The following is a 15116-nucleotide window of genomic DNA, read 5'->3' as shown; positions in this document are numbered from 1 at the left end:
TTCTTCTTTTTCTATTAAGATATGAAAGATTTTATGAGAAAAGATAACTATGCTATTGAAATTATTAATTGTTATTTTTTTTGTACAAACTCTTTATTTGAAAGAGTTAACAGTCAGGTAAAATGTATGGAAGATCAATACTTAATTTGATGATTTAATTAGCTCATCCCAACTGGTTGTTGATATTATGAACCATTTCTAATTCAGCTAATTATTTGCTGCGGTTTATGGTCTTTTTAATCCATTTTCTTTGATTTGTTTTACGTTTATGTCAAGATCAAGAAAGATTTTCTCAAATACAGTGCTCATATTCGAGTTATTCAATCTCAATGACGCTTAAGTAACTATTTGGATATAAATGCTTTTACTATAATAATAATGCCATCAACATACTTTTATAAAGACCCTGATGAAACCTTTATTGACATTTGAAAAGAAAAATCTATTACAATGACCCGCAAGTCACGGCGGTTAAAAAAAAGAGAAATGAATGTATTTCAACTTTTAACCCGAAACAACAGTCTCTCTATCTCTCTCTGCAACAAAGCAAGGAATGTGACACCATGATGAAAAAGCTATACCAAACAAACGCATCAATACTCTGAAACAATGGCAATGAGTGAAAATACAAAGCAAACACAAAAAAGGAAGAAGAAGAAGAAAAGAAATATGGCCCACATTCCACCGCAATGCATGCCTTGACTGATTACCTTTTTATCACGAAATTTCCCACTTAAAAACAGGAGACGATAGAAGATATCCTCGATCGGATTAAGTATAACAATGGGTGAACAAAAGCTCCTTCGTATCTGGCTATGTCTTGGCCTCTTTGTGTGTCTCGTTCACGGCGTGACTCCATCGTCGGAGTTCGCCGGCGACGAAGAAGACGAGGTCGTGATGGTCCAAAGTGGAGATAGGAGGTGCGATTTGTCTTCGGGGAAATGGGTGTTCGACGAGTCATATCCTCTCTACGACTCAACATGTCCGTACCTCAGCGCCGCCGTGACGTGTCAGAAGAACGGAAGGCCTGACTCAGACTACCAGAAGTGGCGCTGGAAGCCAAACTCCTGCTCTGTTCCAAGGTCATTATTGTCATAACGCAATTTACTCACTGGCCTTAATCGAACTTGTATATTGTTGAGAGTTTTGAGTTAAGTTATAGTGTACGTATGCCATAGGTTTAACGCTCTGAAGTTTCTTGGGAAAATGAGGAAGAAGAGAATCATGTTGGTGGGAGATTCCATTATGAGAAACCAATGGGAATCTCTGGTCTGCCTCGTACAAGGGGTTGTTCCCACCGGAAGAAAGAAGGTCGTCTATGAAGGTCCTACAATGGCCTTCCATGCCATGGTAACATAAAGTTTCCTCTCATTGTCGATGAATTTCTACGACAAAAACATGTTATTAGCCGTAGACACACGGTCAAAAAAAATCCTAAGAGGCATAATCTTGTTGAGCTGACGTAAGTATGAATGTACTTGATAAAACAAGGTAATGAGTTATGACAAACTCGAACTCCTAAAAACTCTCTATTCCAGGATTTTGAGACGACGATCGAGTTCATGTGGGCTCCGCTGCTGGTGGAGCTGAAGAAAGGAGCTCAAAACAAGAGAGTTTTGCATTTGGACTCCATTGAAGAGAACGGGAAGTACTGGAGAGGAGTTGATTTTCTGGTGTTCGACTCTGCTCATTGGTGGACTCACTCCAACAAGTGGAGCTCGTACGATCATTTCTATTGAAATCACTTGTATAACTTGTCAATCGAAATGACTATTTGTTATGCAGGTGGGACTATTTCATGGAAGGACAAGCTGTGTACTCAAGCATGAACCCAATGGTTGCCTACGAGAAGGGCCTAGCCACGTGGGCCAAATGGGTCGATCTCAACCTCGACCCCCGAAAAACCCGAGTCTTCTTCCGGAGCATGTCGCCTAGGCACAACAGGTGCACAAACTTCAAACGGGCTTCAGAAAACCCAACTGCCGTCACCTCGTGTCAAATTTTGGTCCTCAAATTATCGTCATAAAATAAAAATAAAAAAAGTATAAATTTTTAACGAAATACAACACTTAAAACGTATCTACAAACTTGAATAAATTGTTTATAATTTCAAAAAGTTCAATTACCCTAACAATCCAAAATGATTTGGAATATAATATTCTATGGTGATATATAATTAGTCTTATTTATATACAACTAACAAGTTATTGAAGTTGACAAATACGACTAATAAGATATTGTTTTGAGAATGAGTCAATGCTACAAAATCAATAGATTAGCGTAGTTACGAAATGAGAGTGTTTGGCACAGGGAAAACGGTTGGAAATGCTACAAGCAGAAGAGGCCGTTGGGGGGTTTCAGTCACGAGCATGCCCCGGAGGAGTTGGTGGTGCTGCGGGAAACGCTGAGGAAGATGATGTTCCCGGTGTATCTGCAGGACATCACCACCATCTCCGCCTTCAGGAGAGACGCTCACCCTTCCCTCTACCGACCGCAGCGCAACAAAACCCTCTCCTCCGACTGCAGCCACTGGTGCCTCCCCGGTGTGCCCGATACTTGGAACAACCTGCTCAATGCCCTCCTCTGAATGTATTTTTGTACGAGAGTCGCTTTGGTTATGTTATCCGTTAAATATTTGTTGGTTTTCTTTTTATCCGTATCGGAGATGGTTGATGGTCACAAGATTCTTCTTGGCCTAATTTCCAATTCCTAAGAAAAGAAATGAAGAAAAAAAAAGGTGGGTCCAAAGTTGATTCTTTTTCTTTTCCTTCACCGTATAAGAATATGATGTGACCTCATAGGCAAAGTAAACCATGATTGCTTGTGATGAGTTTGAACCACAGTTTCTCTTTCTAAACAGGTTTATAAGAAGAACAATAGATTAAATCCACTGACAGGTCGTAAAAAAATACAATCGGATCTGGCTCGTGTAAACAGGCTAAACTACAAGGGGCCTCCATTTTCAGACGTGAAACTTGAACATGGGCCGTGAACAAGATACAAATTAAGGACACAAAAACTCTCAAGAAGATAACTTCTTCTTGAGCTTAGAGAGCTCCTTAGAACTCAAGCCGAAAGCCTTCTCGAGTAGCTTATCCTCGATCCCGGATCCGAAAACGGCATTGGGAATCTTCATGAGTCCCGGGTTTTGGCTGTTGAAGCTGCCGAGTATAGTGGCGGGAGTGTCTCCGACGTTCATCTGAAAGTGAACCATCCCTTTGGGGAACACCATGACCTCGCCTTTCTCGATCACTCTCGCGAAGATCTTGTTGTCGCTGTCGACGAATCCCGAGTAGACCCTCCCTTCCAGCACGAACGCCACCTCAGCGGCCCTCGGGTGGTAGTGGGGCACGTTGACCCCTCCGACCTCAAAGTCAGCCCTCACGAACGACATCCCCAGCGTGTTGAGGCCCTGGAACACTTTTGAGTTGACCGGCACCGCGGCTAGGCCGGTTGGCCCGAATTTCTCCGGGGTTGACTTTATGCCCGAGTACACGAAATCCTCCACGGTCGCGGATGAGGAGTTTTTGCAGCCGGTCTCGGACTCGGCTATGCAAAAGTCTTGGACTGGGTCCGGATCAGAGGCCAATGTGACACGGTTGTTGGTGTTGAGAAACACGGCATGGCAAATCAGCACTAGCGCTAGTTTGGGATACATTGTTCTTCTTCTTTTTTTTAAACTCTTTGAAGTAGTGTTTGAGAGAAGAGATTGTATTTATTGTGTCAAGACAGTCTTTTCATTATGATTTTCTTTGCTTGGGAAATAAGGGAAAGGGTTGGTTGGTTTGGTCCCAAAAATGACAAACTTCACCAAAAAGGTATAGACCAGCCAGGCTTTGTCTCTAATTTGTTTTGTTTTTTGGCTTCCAGGTTTTAGTGGAGAGGTAGTTGTAGAATTTTATATACCAGAGAGTGTTAATCATTGCAGTACACGTATTGCAATACACGTATTTTTACATGGACGTTTTTATTTTAAAGACTGAAACCCAAGCAAGCACATGATGGGTGGGATTTTCAGAATGCAATAATAATTATTCTTTTTTGCTAGGAACATAATAATTATTATTCTTGGGTGGACCATTTGGTAAGTTGATGTGTATTTCCCATTTTTCCATGTATGATAATACTAGCAAGCCTATGTGTAAATCCAAAGTTTTTGGTCATACTCGACGACTTGTTAAATAAAATAGTAAGACATCTTGTTTTAATTGTTACGTGCAGACTATTTTAAGAAGTTCAATTAGAATATGAGCTAAATTATTGCTGGTTTAAAAGATCTAGTCAAACCCGTCATCTTTTTAAAACGTGTTTACAGTTTTTATTTTTTATAACAAGAACTCTTCTTCTTAAGTATTACTCAATTTTCTCATTGTTATCAATTTTCTTAGCAATGGGAACTGCTAAGCACAAATATCAAATAGTCGGAAACAGAGTGGCGATGCAAAAAGTGGGTAACCGGATAGAAATTTCGATAAAAATATGCGAATCTTTATGTTTACATTCCTTGTATGATTTTTATTGTATGACTATTCAACTTTTGAGTTTTGACCATCTTAATTTTGTTTTTAAATGATTTTTAATTGAGCTGTCATGTACTGAAGAATTCATCAGAAACATTCCCTTCTCACCACCTTCGAGTTAGAAGATCATTTGGGAGTCTACGTTTGACGTGTCTTGAATACTCAAGATTTGCATGACAATTATGGTAACCTACAATTATGGTAACCTTGCAACCACGCTGTTTAATGCATATGAACGTGATAGGTGCGTTAATCACGCGTAAAACTCATATCCCTCAGCTTAAAACGAGCGAGTTCTCAAGTGTCTTTGATAGTTTCTAGTATGTTTTTTATGATTTACAAGTACAAAGGAGCAGAGAAGCTTAAGAAGTCATTTTCGGAGCAGTCGGGAGTCGAAACGGAGCAAAATTGAGGTTTATGAAGAAAGTCAACGCTGGACATTGACCAATCGCGGCGCGGCAATAATCAGAGCGGCGCCATGTGATACCAGCGCGGCGCCAGAAAAACCCGTAACAGATGGCGGTCATTCCTGTTCAGGAGCGCGGCGCGACGAATACTTAGAGCGCCGCGATAGACCACGACACTTGACCGTGGCGGCGCGATGGATGCGATTTGGGAAACTGATCACGCGTTTTTTATTAAACCTGGGCCATTGGATCTCATTAAGTGGCCCAGATGACTCCGAAAATAGGCTAGAAACTTATAAATCCTACTTTGGTAACCTAGAAAGACATCTTTTGTTTATTTTATTGTTTGCTTAGGTTGTTTTGCTACTCAGAGTTTTTTTTGGAGAGACAGAGATTAAAGCGCCGTCTTCATTGATTTCGTTCATCGTGATTTTCACAGTTCCAATTCCCTTCCTTTAATCTCTTGAACTCCAGTTTTTATTAATGAAAATCATGTCGTTGGTTTATTTGTTTTTGAATTGTTCATCTTCTTCTTCCATCTTTCTTCCTCTCATCATCATGAACTAAACCACCTAAGGGCTATGGCGTAGCGAGATTGTGAAACGGTTATGGATTCCATATTATGATAGTGTAGAATTGTTATCGTTCTTGCCGCTTTGTTTAATTCAAGTCCGAATTTAATGCTTGTATAAGAGTAGCTACCTTGTGCATGATTCGTATTTCAATTTTATGCTTGAAAGAGATTAGGTTGATTTCGTCTTGATTTGAATTACTATAATACATTCATATGCTAGATATAGATAGGTTGTTATAGAATCGTGGTACGCTTCTGTATTCATTGCTTGCCTTGTTTTTATTAGTTGAGATCGAAAGATAAAACGTGAGCATAGGCTTAGGTTGCTAGATGCTTGAGAGAGGTTTAGTGACACGATCAATGTTAGCGTGATTAGCAAAGTGTGAATGATAATGATAGTGCGTAACGTCCATGAATCCAAACCGTAGAATGAACTCGTGAAACCATAGTCTTTACTTCTCGCTATTCATACAACCCATTTCTTTCTGTTTATTTATTTATTTATTCGTTTATAAATTTAGTGTTCTATTCAACTACAGTTTCCTAAGTTCTCTTTGTGCTAGTGAAATTTGAATCTTTAATTTAGCCTAGTCATCGTGGGATCGACTCGTACTTACGAACTTTACTACTTGAGCGATTACGTGCACTTGCGTGTGCGAGAATTTCGCAACAGAACGCAAAGGAAATTAATACATCTCAAATCCTTTATATTCACACAGAGGAGCGACTCCTAAGTAAAGGTGGCCATATGGGATCCCGCGAGACCATGTTTCCCGTATTTTTGGTACCATATGGGAAATGGGAAAAAACCATATTAGAAAATGTGGTACCGGGTCTTTTGTCCCAGAACCATCCGGGAAATGAGACGGAACTGGGATCCCCGTTTAGCACCATTTAGTACCATATTTTTAAAATTGTATTTTTTAATTGAAAATATATGAATTTTTATTTATTTTTAAATGTATTCATGAATAAAATAAAATAAAATAAATAAATATGGGAATCCCGGAACCGCGAAATATGGTACCGGGAATTCCCGGTACCGTGGAAAATAGTTCCGGGATTTCCCGGTACCATTTTTTACGGTTCCGGGAGTCCCATTTCCCGCAAAATATGGGACGGGACCAGGAGACCCCATTTTCCGGGTTCCATATGACCAGCTTTACTCCTAAGAGCTATACTTTGCTTTGTTCTGATAACAAAAAAAAAAACTGTCAAAATGATCATATCAGCCCACCAGATTATGATCATATTTCTAGTCCTTTTGTCAAGATCCAGCGTTGGAGAGTCTAAAGTGAAGTGCAAAGAAGCAGAGAGACGGGCGATGCTAGAGTTCAAAGACGGGCTCACGGAAAACAACGCTCTTTCTTCTTGGGGAGAAGAAGAAGCAAAGAGAGATTGCTGTGAATGGATCGGCATTCGATGCAGCATTATCACAGACAATTTCGCTCATATAGCCGTTAATTATGTCAGTCCTTCATTGGTTCAGTTGGAGCATTTGAATTACTTGAACCTAAGCGGCGTTAATTTTGATGGAAACTCCATCCCGAGCTTTATTGGCAATCTCCGCGAATTAAGGTACCTCGATCTCTCCTTCGCCTCTCTAACCGGCCAAATTCCTTCTCAGCTTGGAAACCTCTCAAACTTGCACTTTCTAAGACGTCATATTCGAATGGTTCTTGTTCACGAGCCGTAAGTGTTTGTCCCTCTTTGGTTATTAATTTTTAGGCTTTAGATTATAGTTTAGATTCGCCTAGAGGGCATAACTCTTTTGCTAAGTGATAACAAATTAATTGTATCAAACCATTAGAGAGGAAGCTGGAATTACATAATTCTATTTCTCACCAATTCAACAAGAATGTAGAGTGAATCGCATCGAAATTATACGTGATTAGGGAAGACTTGGATAAAACGTTGCATGCCTAAACATTTTACAACCATATAACCTGGGGAATCCACGATGGCTTCGTAAAACTTTCCATCCGTGCCTTCCATTGTCAAGTAGAAAGTTAGGCCCTGAAAAGTCCCTCTCACTATCTTCTTCAGTCCCACCTGTTAGGAATTTTACATTGAAAGTGAATGAGAACTAACAAGAGCTTATAAAAGTCATGGATTACTCGTCTCATTACCAATTGGTTTTGAGATGGAAATAATTTCACATGATATCAGAGCCCATTAAGCCCAAACGGGTATGATCCAATCGTTGGGATTCGACCCAAGATGAGCCAACGCATCTTGAGGGGGCGTGTTAGGAATCTCACATTGAAAGTGAATGAGAACTAACAAGAGCTTATAAAAGGTCATGAGCTACTCCTCTCATTACCAATTGGTTTTGAGATGGAACTGTTAGATCCGAATATCACGGGTGAAATCCATCACCTAATTCCACGACCGAATCATGTTGAACATTGGAGAATCATAAACTAAAAGCGGAAGCGTACCTGATGAATCCATGACGGTTGGTCTTCCAGATCAACACGTATTTCTTTGAGAGTCCCTTCAGTTCTCTCTGGCTCACTCTGACGACGGGATATCAGGAATGACAAGAATGTTCCGTGTGACCTGGGGACCAGCCGTATTTATAGAGAAACCCTAGGTTACCCTAGTGGGCTTCCTATTTCAACCCATCACTGAAATAGAAGCCCATAATGAGTCTACACATTAAAGGCCCACAACCTGTTAGATACATTAAAGCCCAATAACCGTACACCAAATTAGATCACTTTTAACGGGCCATCTTTATTGACAGTTCACAACACATAATTATTTAACATATAAGCCCAACGTTGGATTAAGGATCCAACATATTGGTTTAAAGATCCAACAATCTCCCACTTGGGCTATATGTTTAACCTTATAATTATGTATCGCAAAAATAACCGAAAGAGCTCAACTTTACTGTCATTACCAAAATGTATCTCATAACCAATCCGGTCCATCAACCATATCAACATAGGATCAAAGCGGCATTCGCTACATCTATCGTAGTTATACCCATCAATGGTCACGTATATCGATACAACTGAACGACATGGATCATGAAGTGGATGTGTAGTATGGAAATTTCATGTTATGTGACCTCAACATGTCTATTTCCATTTGGTCCTCCTTAAACCTTAGTGAGATCAAACCATATACTAGAAAAAAAAAAACAGAGTCTAAATAAACCAAAACTTAATTTCTGCAGAAAACCTCAATAATCATAAATAAACCAAATATGTCTATAACATAAAAGCACTAAAAATAGCAAAACAACAAACTCCCACTAGAACTGAATATCCTGAGCTGAAATAACACCCATATGAGCAGTGTGCTCGTGAAACACTTTGGGTGGTAGTCCCTTAGTAAGCGGATCCGCAATCATGGAGTTTGTTCCGATGTGCTCGATAGACAACTGTCTACTCTGAATTCTTTCTTTCACAACCAGGAACTTGATGTCGATGTGTTTCGACTTCGTGGAGCTCCTGTTGTTGTTGGAGTATTGTACAGCGGATTTGTTGTCACAATATAACTTGAGTGGTCTATCAACACCATCTATTATGCGCAGCCCAGTGACAAAATTCCGCAACCATATCCCCTGATTGGACGCCTCATAACAAGCTACAAATTCTGCTGCCATGGTAGAAGATGCTATAAGAGACTGTTTAGCACTCTTCCAGGAGATAGCACCTCCAGCCAACAAATAAATATAGCCTGATGTAGATTTCATACTGTCTTGGCATCCAGCAAAATCAGAGTCAGTATACCCGATGATCTCGATCTGATCTGACCTCCGATATGTGAGCATGTAGTCTTTTGTTCTTTGTAAGTACCGCAGGACCCGTTTAGCTGCTTTCCAATGGTCCATCCCTGGGTTGCTTAAATATCTGCCTAACATCCCTGTAATGTACGCAATATCCGGACGCGTACAAACCTGAGCATACATTAGACTTCCTACTGCCGAAGCGTAGGGAATCGTCTGCATTTCCTTTTCTTCAAAATCATTCTTAGGGCACTGATTGAGACTGAATTTGTCTCCCTTAGCCACAGGAGTATCACCTGGTTTACATTCCTACATGCCATATCTTTTTAGAACCTTTTCGATATAGCTCTTTTGTGATAATCCAAGAATCCTCCGAGAGCGATCTCGAGATATCTGGATTCCTAATACAAAAGAGGCGTCACCAAGATCTTTTATCTCAAAATTCTTAGCTAGAAATCTCTTGGTTTCGTGCAATAAGCCTATATCGTTGCTGGCAAGCAAAATGTCATCAACATATAAAACCAGAAAAATACACTTACTCCCACAGAACTTATGGTATATACATTCATCCACCAAATTCATTTCAAAACCGAACGAAATAATCACTTGGTGAAATTTGAAATACCATTGTCGAGATGCTTGTTTGAGTCCATAGATGGATTTTTTAAGTTTGCAGACCAAATCATTTGCGTCTTTGGACACATAATTTTCTGGTTGCACCATATAGATTGTTTCCTCGATGTCACCATTAAGGAACGCAGTCTTCACATCCATCTGATGTAACTCAAGATCAAAATGCGCCACTAATGCCATTATAATTCTAAAAGAGTCTTTCGTGGAAACCGGAGAGAAAGTCTCTTTATAGTCGATGCCTTCTTTTTGTGTGAAACCTTTTGCAACAAGACGAGCTTTGTACCTTTCCACATCACCTTTCGAATCCCTTTTGGTCTTAAATATCCATTTGCCACCAATGGGTTTCGCACCTTCTGGTAATGGTACAAGGTCCCAAACGTCATTATCCTTCATAGATTTCATCTCTTCATTCATGGCATCGATCCACATTTGAGAATCAGAACTTTTCATGGCTTGAAGGAAGTTGATAGGATCATCTTCGTTCACTCCAATGTCATCCTCATGTTCTTGAAGAAATACAACATAATCATCTGGTATTGCACTTCTTCTTTCTCTGGTGGATCTTCTTAATGGCATATGTTCTTGAGGTGGTAGAGTTTGTTCTTCTGGAACAATTTGTTGAGCAAGGGGCTCTCTAATATTGTCTTGAATTGGGTCTTGAACAATGTCAGGAGTTAAGTCATGATCATTGTCAATACCACCTATGGGAATATTAACATATTCCTCTTCCAAGACAAATTTTCTTACCGTATCTCCCCCTGCAAACTCGACATCCTCAAAGAATTGAGCATTTCCTGTCTCGAAAATTGACCTAATTGTGGGATCATAAAACTTGTACCCCCGGGATCTCTCAGCGTATCCAACAAAATAGCAGCTCACAGTCTTTGAGTCCAGTTTCTTTTCATTAGGCTTATAAGGCCTTGCCTCAGCTGGACATCCCCAAACGTGCATATGTTTTAGACTAGGCTTTTTGCCCGTCCAAAGTTCGTAAGGTGTTTTGCTCGCTGCCTTAGTCGGAACCCTGTTAAGGATATATGCTGCAGTCTTTAATGCTTCTCCCCAGAGCGATTCAGGTAAAGTAGAATGACAAATCATACTTCTTACCATGTCTTTAAGCGTTCTGTTTCGTCTTTCAGCAACACCGTTCATAGTGGGCGAACCCGGCATAGTGTACTGTGGGACGATACCGCATTCCTCTAGGAATTTAGCAAACGGTCCTGGACGTTGTTCACCTGAACCGTCATATCTACCGTAGTACTCACCACCACGATCAGATCTGACGATTTTAATTCTTTTACTGAGTTGATTTTCAACTTCAGCTTTGAACTTCTTGAACACGTCTAGTGACTGTGACTTTTCATGAATGAGATATATGTAGCCATATCTTGAAAAATCGTCTATGAACGTTATAAAATACTGCTGACCATTCCAAGCAGATGTTGGAAAAGGTCCACAAATGTCTGTATGAATAAGTTCTAAAACGTCCAAAGTCCTGTTGGCTTCAAATCTCCTTTTATTGGTTTGTTTTCCTTTTATGCAATTTACACAGATGTTGAAATCCGTGAAATCTAAGGGATCTAGAATTTCGCATGACACAAGTCTCTCTATTCTCCTTTGAGAGATGTGACCTAATCGTTTGTGCCATAACGCGCCCGAGTTCTCGCTAGTTAATTTTCTCTTTACACCTCGAGTACTTAAATGCAAGGATTCATTAAATGAAACATTTATCTCAACGGAATATAGATTATCGTATCCTGATAAAGAACCGGAACCAACCATATTTGAACTGTGAAACAAACTAAATTTTCCATTCTCAAATGAACAAGAATAACCACATTTGTCCAAACAAGAAACAGAAATCAAGTTCCGTCTAAAAGACGGTACCACAAAAGTTTCATCAAGATCCAAATAAAATCCAGTCTTTAACAATAATCTAAATTTTCCAATTGCTTCAACTTCAACCTTCTTGCCATCGCCCACATAGATGTATCTTTCAGCATCATTTGGCTTTCGGCAATGGAGGCAACCCTGCATAGACACACTGATGTGAGTGGTTGCACCAGAATCCATCCACCAGGTGTCCTTAGGTACCGAAGCTAAATTAACCTCAGAACAAACCAAATTAAGAAGCATACCTTTCTTAGCACGCCAAGCGTGATAATTAGCACAATGCTTCTTTACATGCCCTTCAGCTCGACAGAAGAAGCAACCAGTCTCCTCAGGGTTATCTGGTTGCTTTTGATGTTTCTTCTGAGGTGCTGTATTCGCAGCTTCCTTATCCTTCTTTCTTTTCTTTCCCTTGTCCCCGCTCTTAGAGGTTGAGGCTAGGTGAGCACTTTCTGTCTTATCTTGCTGCAACCTTTCCTCTTCCTGAACACAATATGAGATGAGCTCATTAAGAGACCAAGTCTCTTTCTGACAATTGTAGCTCACCTTAAACTGGCTAAATTGTGTTGGAAGAGATATCAGAACTAGATGCACTAGCAAGTCCTCAGAGAGTTCAAGCTTAAGTGCTTTCAGCTTTGAAGCAAGATGAGACATCTCTAGTATGTACTCCCTGATATTGCCTTTACCCTTATACTTCATTGAAATCAGACTTGTCAAGAGCGTACCAATTTCAGACTTTTCGTTCTTGACAAACCTTTTCTCAATATCAGCAAGGAACGCCATAGCGGTTTTGATACTATCGGACATTGTGCCCCTGAATGCTTCTGGAATGGCCTTCTTCATAATCATCATGCACATGCGATTCGATCTCTCCCACTTTTCCATCTCCCTCTTGTCATCAGAGGTACTCTGGTCCGTAAGTGCCGGAGGAGCTTCAGTTCGTATCGCCAGGTCAAGATCCATGACCCCGAGAACAATCAACAAGTTCTCCTTCCATGATTTGAAGTTGGAGCCATTCAGCAAAGGAATTGAATTGATGTTGGCAGAAATATTTCCAGGAGTCGTAACTGATACAAAGAACAATAAACAAATAAACAAACAAGCTCAGATAAAAAAAAAAACTTAATCCGAAACTCAAAAATTCAAATTCAAATATGGTAAAACCCATCTCAAGATACCGTGCACTCCATCAATATTATGTCTTTGGACAAGAATAATGACTTGTAAGTGATATCTTGGTGCACTAATCAAATACTGATAATAATGAACATATCAAATAATAAATCTTCCTTTGGGCCGATTTACTATTCACATGTAAAACCGAAGAATCATCACGTATTTATTAGCGCAAACATACATGCAATCAAGTTAAACATTTACCTTCCTTTGGGCCGATAAATATTCACCAAAAATTACACGTGCAAAACCTTTTATATTTTAAAATAAATAAATTTTCACAAGAGAGGTCACTTTGGTGACATGTTGCTTCAATTAATTTATTTTAAAATATATATATACTAAAAAATACCATGATTTGAATTTAATCTTTTTTTTTATGTGGGCTGAAATCACAGCCCAAACAAAAATAAACTATGGGCCAAAACCCAAACTTTGTGAAAACCTAGGGTTTTCATCTAGGTTTTCATCTGTGATGACCAAATATGGCCGCCAAACTGAAATACTGAACGAACTTTAATTTGCGAAACTTATAAACAAGAGTCTGAAACCTATTCCAACAAAACTACTATAAACATATAAGTATACTTTTATATGCATGCAAACTGCCTTATAAAACAAAAGAGGAATTTTCTTATATACCAAAAGTTACAAATCCATATAAAGCATAAGGAACAATAATGGTCTGACAAAAGCAATTCTCAATATCAATGCCTGATGAAACCATAATATGATAATGAATAAATATATACATGCGATCAACTATATCACCAGATGATATTTAATAAAAAAAAAAATAAACATCCACAGCAAGCGTCTGACGAATCTTAAAAGACACACCAAAGCATATGCATCCTCCAAATATCAGCGAATAAGACAAAAAAGGAGAAGCATGATGATACCATAATCGCATGAGTCGGCATGACCAAACAAAAGAAAAATCAAACAGTTTCAAAACTGAAGAATCCTAAAGCTGACAATAACAGAGATCACCGACTGCTTTATTCCGAATAAAACTATATATATATATGATCAGAAGAAACCTTACGAATATCTTATACCAAAATTGAAACTGAACACGGCCAAAATAATAATTCCGAATTTCCCCAAAAAATTCAAACATGATAGGCTCTGATACCAATTGTTAGATCCGAATATCACGGGTGAAATCCATCACCTAATTCCACGACCGAATCATGTTGAACATTGGAGAATCATAAACTAAAAGCGGAAGCGTACCTGATGAATCCATGACGGTTGGTCTTCCAGATCAACACGTATTTCTTTGAGAGTCCCTTCAGTTCTCTCTGGCTCACTCTGACGACGGGATATCAGGAATGACAAGAATATTCCGTGTGACCTGGGGACCAGCCGTATTTATAGAGAAACCCTAGGTTACCCTAGTGGGCTTCCTATTTCAACCCACCACTGAAATAGAAGCTCATAATGAGTCTACACATTAAAGGCCCACAACCTGTTAGATACATTAAAGCCCAATAACCGTACACCAAATTAGATCACTTTTAACGGGCCATCTTTATTGACAGTTCACAACACATAATTATTTAACATATAAGCCCAACGTTGGATTAAAGATCCAACATATCGGTTTAAAGATCCAACAGGAACCCCATAATACTTTCACACCACCACAACTTTACCCTGAAATATATATAATAAAACATAAATCAATAATATATATATATATATATATATATATATATATATATATGGGCAAACAAAAGTCACAAGGCTTGTTTATTTTTGTTGTGAAATAGGAAGGCGAGCTCCGCTTTTTTTTTTTTTTTTGTAATCTCTCAGTTATAGGGTGTGAAGATAAGCAGCCGAGCATAACCCTACTACGGCAGCCAAGAAGACGAAAGCCCTGATTAAAATTCATAAGCAAAACAACTCATTGATTAATGGATTATATATCTATATCTCTCTATATATATATATCTAGAGAGAGAGAGAGAAAGAGAGAGATAGAGAGAGATTGTATACCTCAAATTTGGTAATTTGGTCCAAATACATTTTCAATTCAGCGACAATTTCAGTATCAGTGTTTGCATATTTCATGGTGTCAGATTTCCGTGGTTTGGCTTTCTTAGCCGCGGCTAATTCAGAATCAGCAACGACTTTCATGTTCGAGCATGTTCGCCTTATAACTGTGGGAG

At 39.2% G+C, this 15116-nt stretch overlaps 2 protein-coding genes and 1 pseudogene across 2 annotated transcripts; 1 reads left to right on the top strand and 2 right to left on the bottom strand.

The window, feature by feature from the left end:
• The first annotated feature begins 573 nt into the window (after positions 1 to 573).
• TBL36 (TRICHOME BIREFRINGENCE-LIKE 36) lies at positions 574 to 2747 on the top strand. The gene is made up of 5 exons (XM_089602576.1): positions 574 to 1082; positions 1179 to 1350; positions 1539 to 1720; positions 1786 to 1944; positions 2311 to 2747. Exons 1-5 carry the CDS (start codon positions 784 to 786, stop codon positions 2585 to 2587), a joined length of 1089 nt encoding a protein of 362 aa, XP_089458702.1. The 5' UTR covers positions 574 to 783; the 3' UTR covers positions 2588 to 2747.
• A 43-nt stretch (positions 2748 to 2790) lies between these two features.
• On the bottom strand, positions 2791 to 3706 carry LOC149378895 (germin-like protein subfamily 3 member 2 pseudogene; annotated as a pseudogene).
• An 8093-nt stretch (positions 3707 to 11799) lies between these two features.
• On the bottom strand, positions 11800 to 12825 carry LOC149378894 (uncharacterized). The gene is made up of 2 exons (XM_089602577.1): positions 12012 to 12825; positions 11800 to 11904 (listed from the first exon to the last, which is right to left on the bottom strand). The coding sequence occupies exons 1-2, from the start codon at positions 12724 to 12726 to the stop codon at positions 11876 to 11878; spliced, it is 744 nt and encodes a 247-aa protein (XP_089458703.1). The 5' UTR covers positions 12727 to 12825; the 3' UTR covers positions 11800 to 11875.
• Between the last annotated feature and the right edge of the window lie 2291 nt (positions 12826 to 15116).

Source organism: Urtica dioica, chromosome 12 (assembly GCF_054948205.1).
Source record: "Urtica dioica subsp. dioica isolate 48M chromosome 12, U.dioica_male_clone48M_v1_H2, whole genome shotgun sequence".
NCBI lineage: Eukaryota > Viridiplantae > Streptophyta > Magnoliopsida > Rosales > Urticaceae > Urtica > Urtica dioica.
This window is presented reverse-complemented; position numbering and strand designations above follow the sequence as displayed.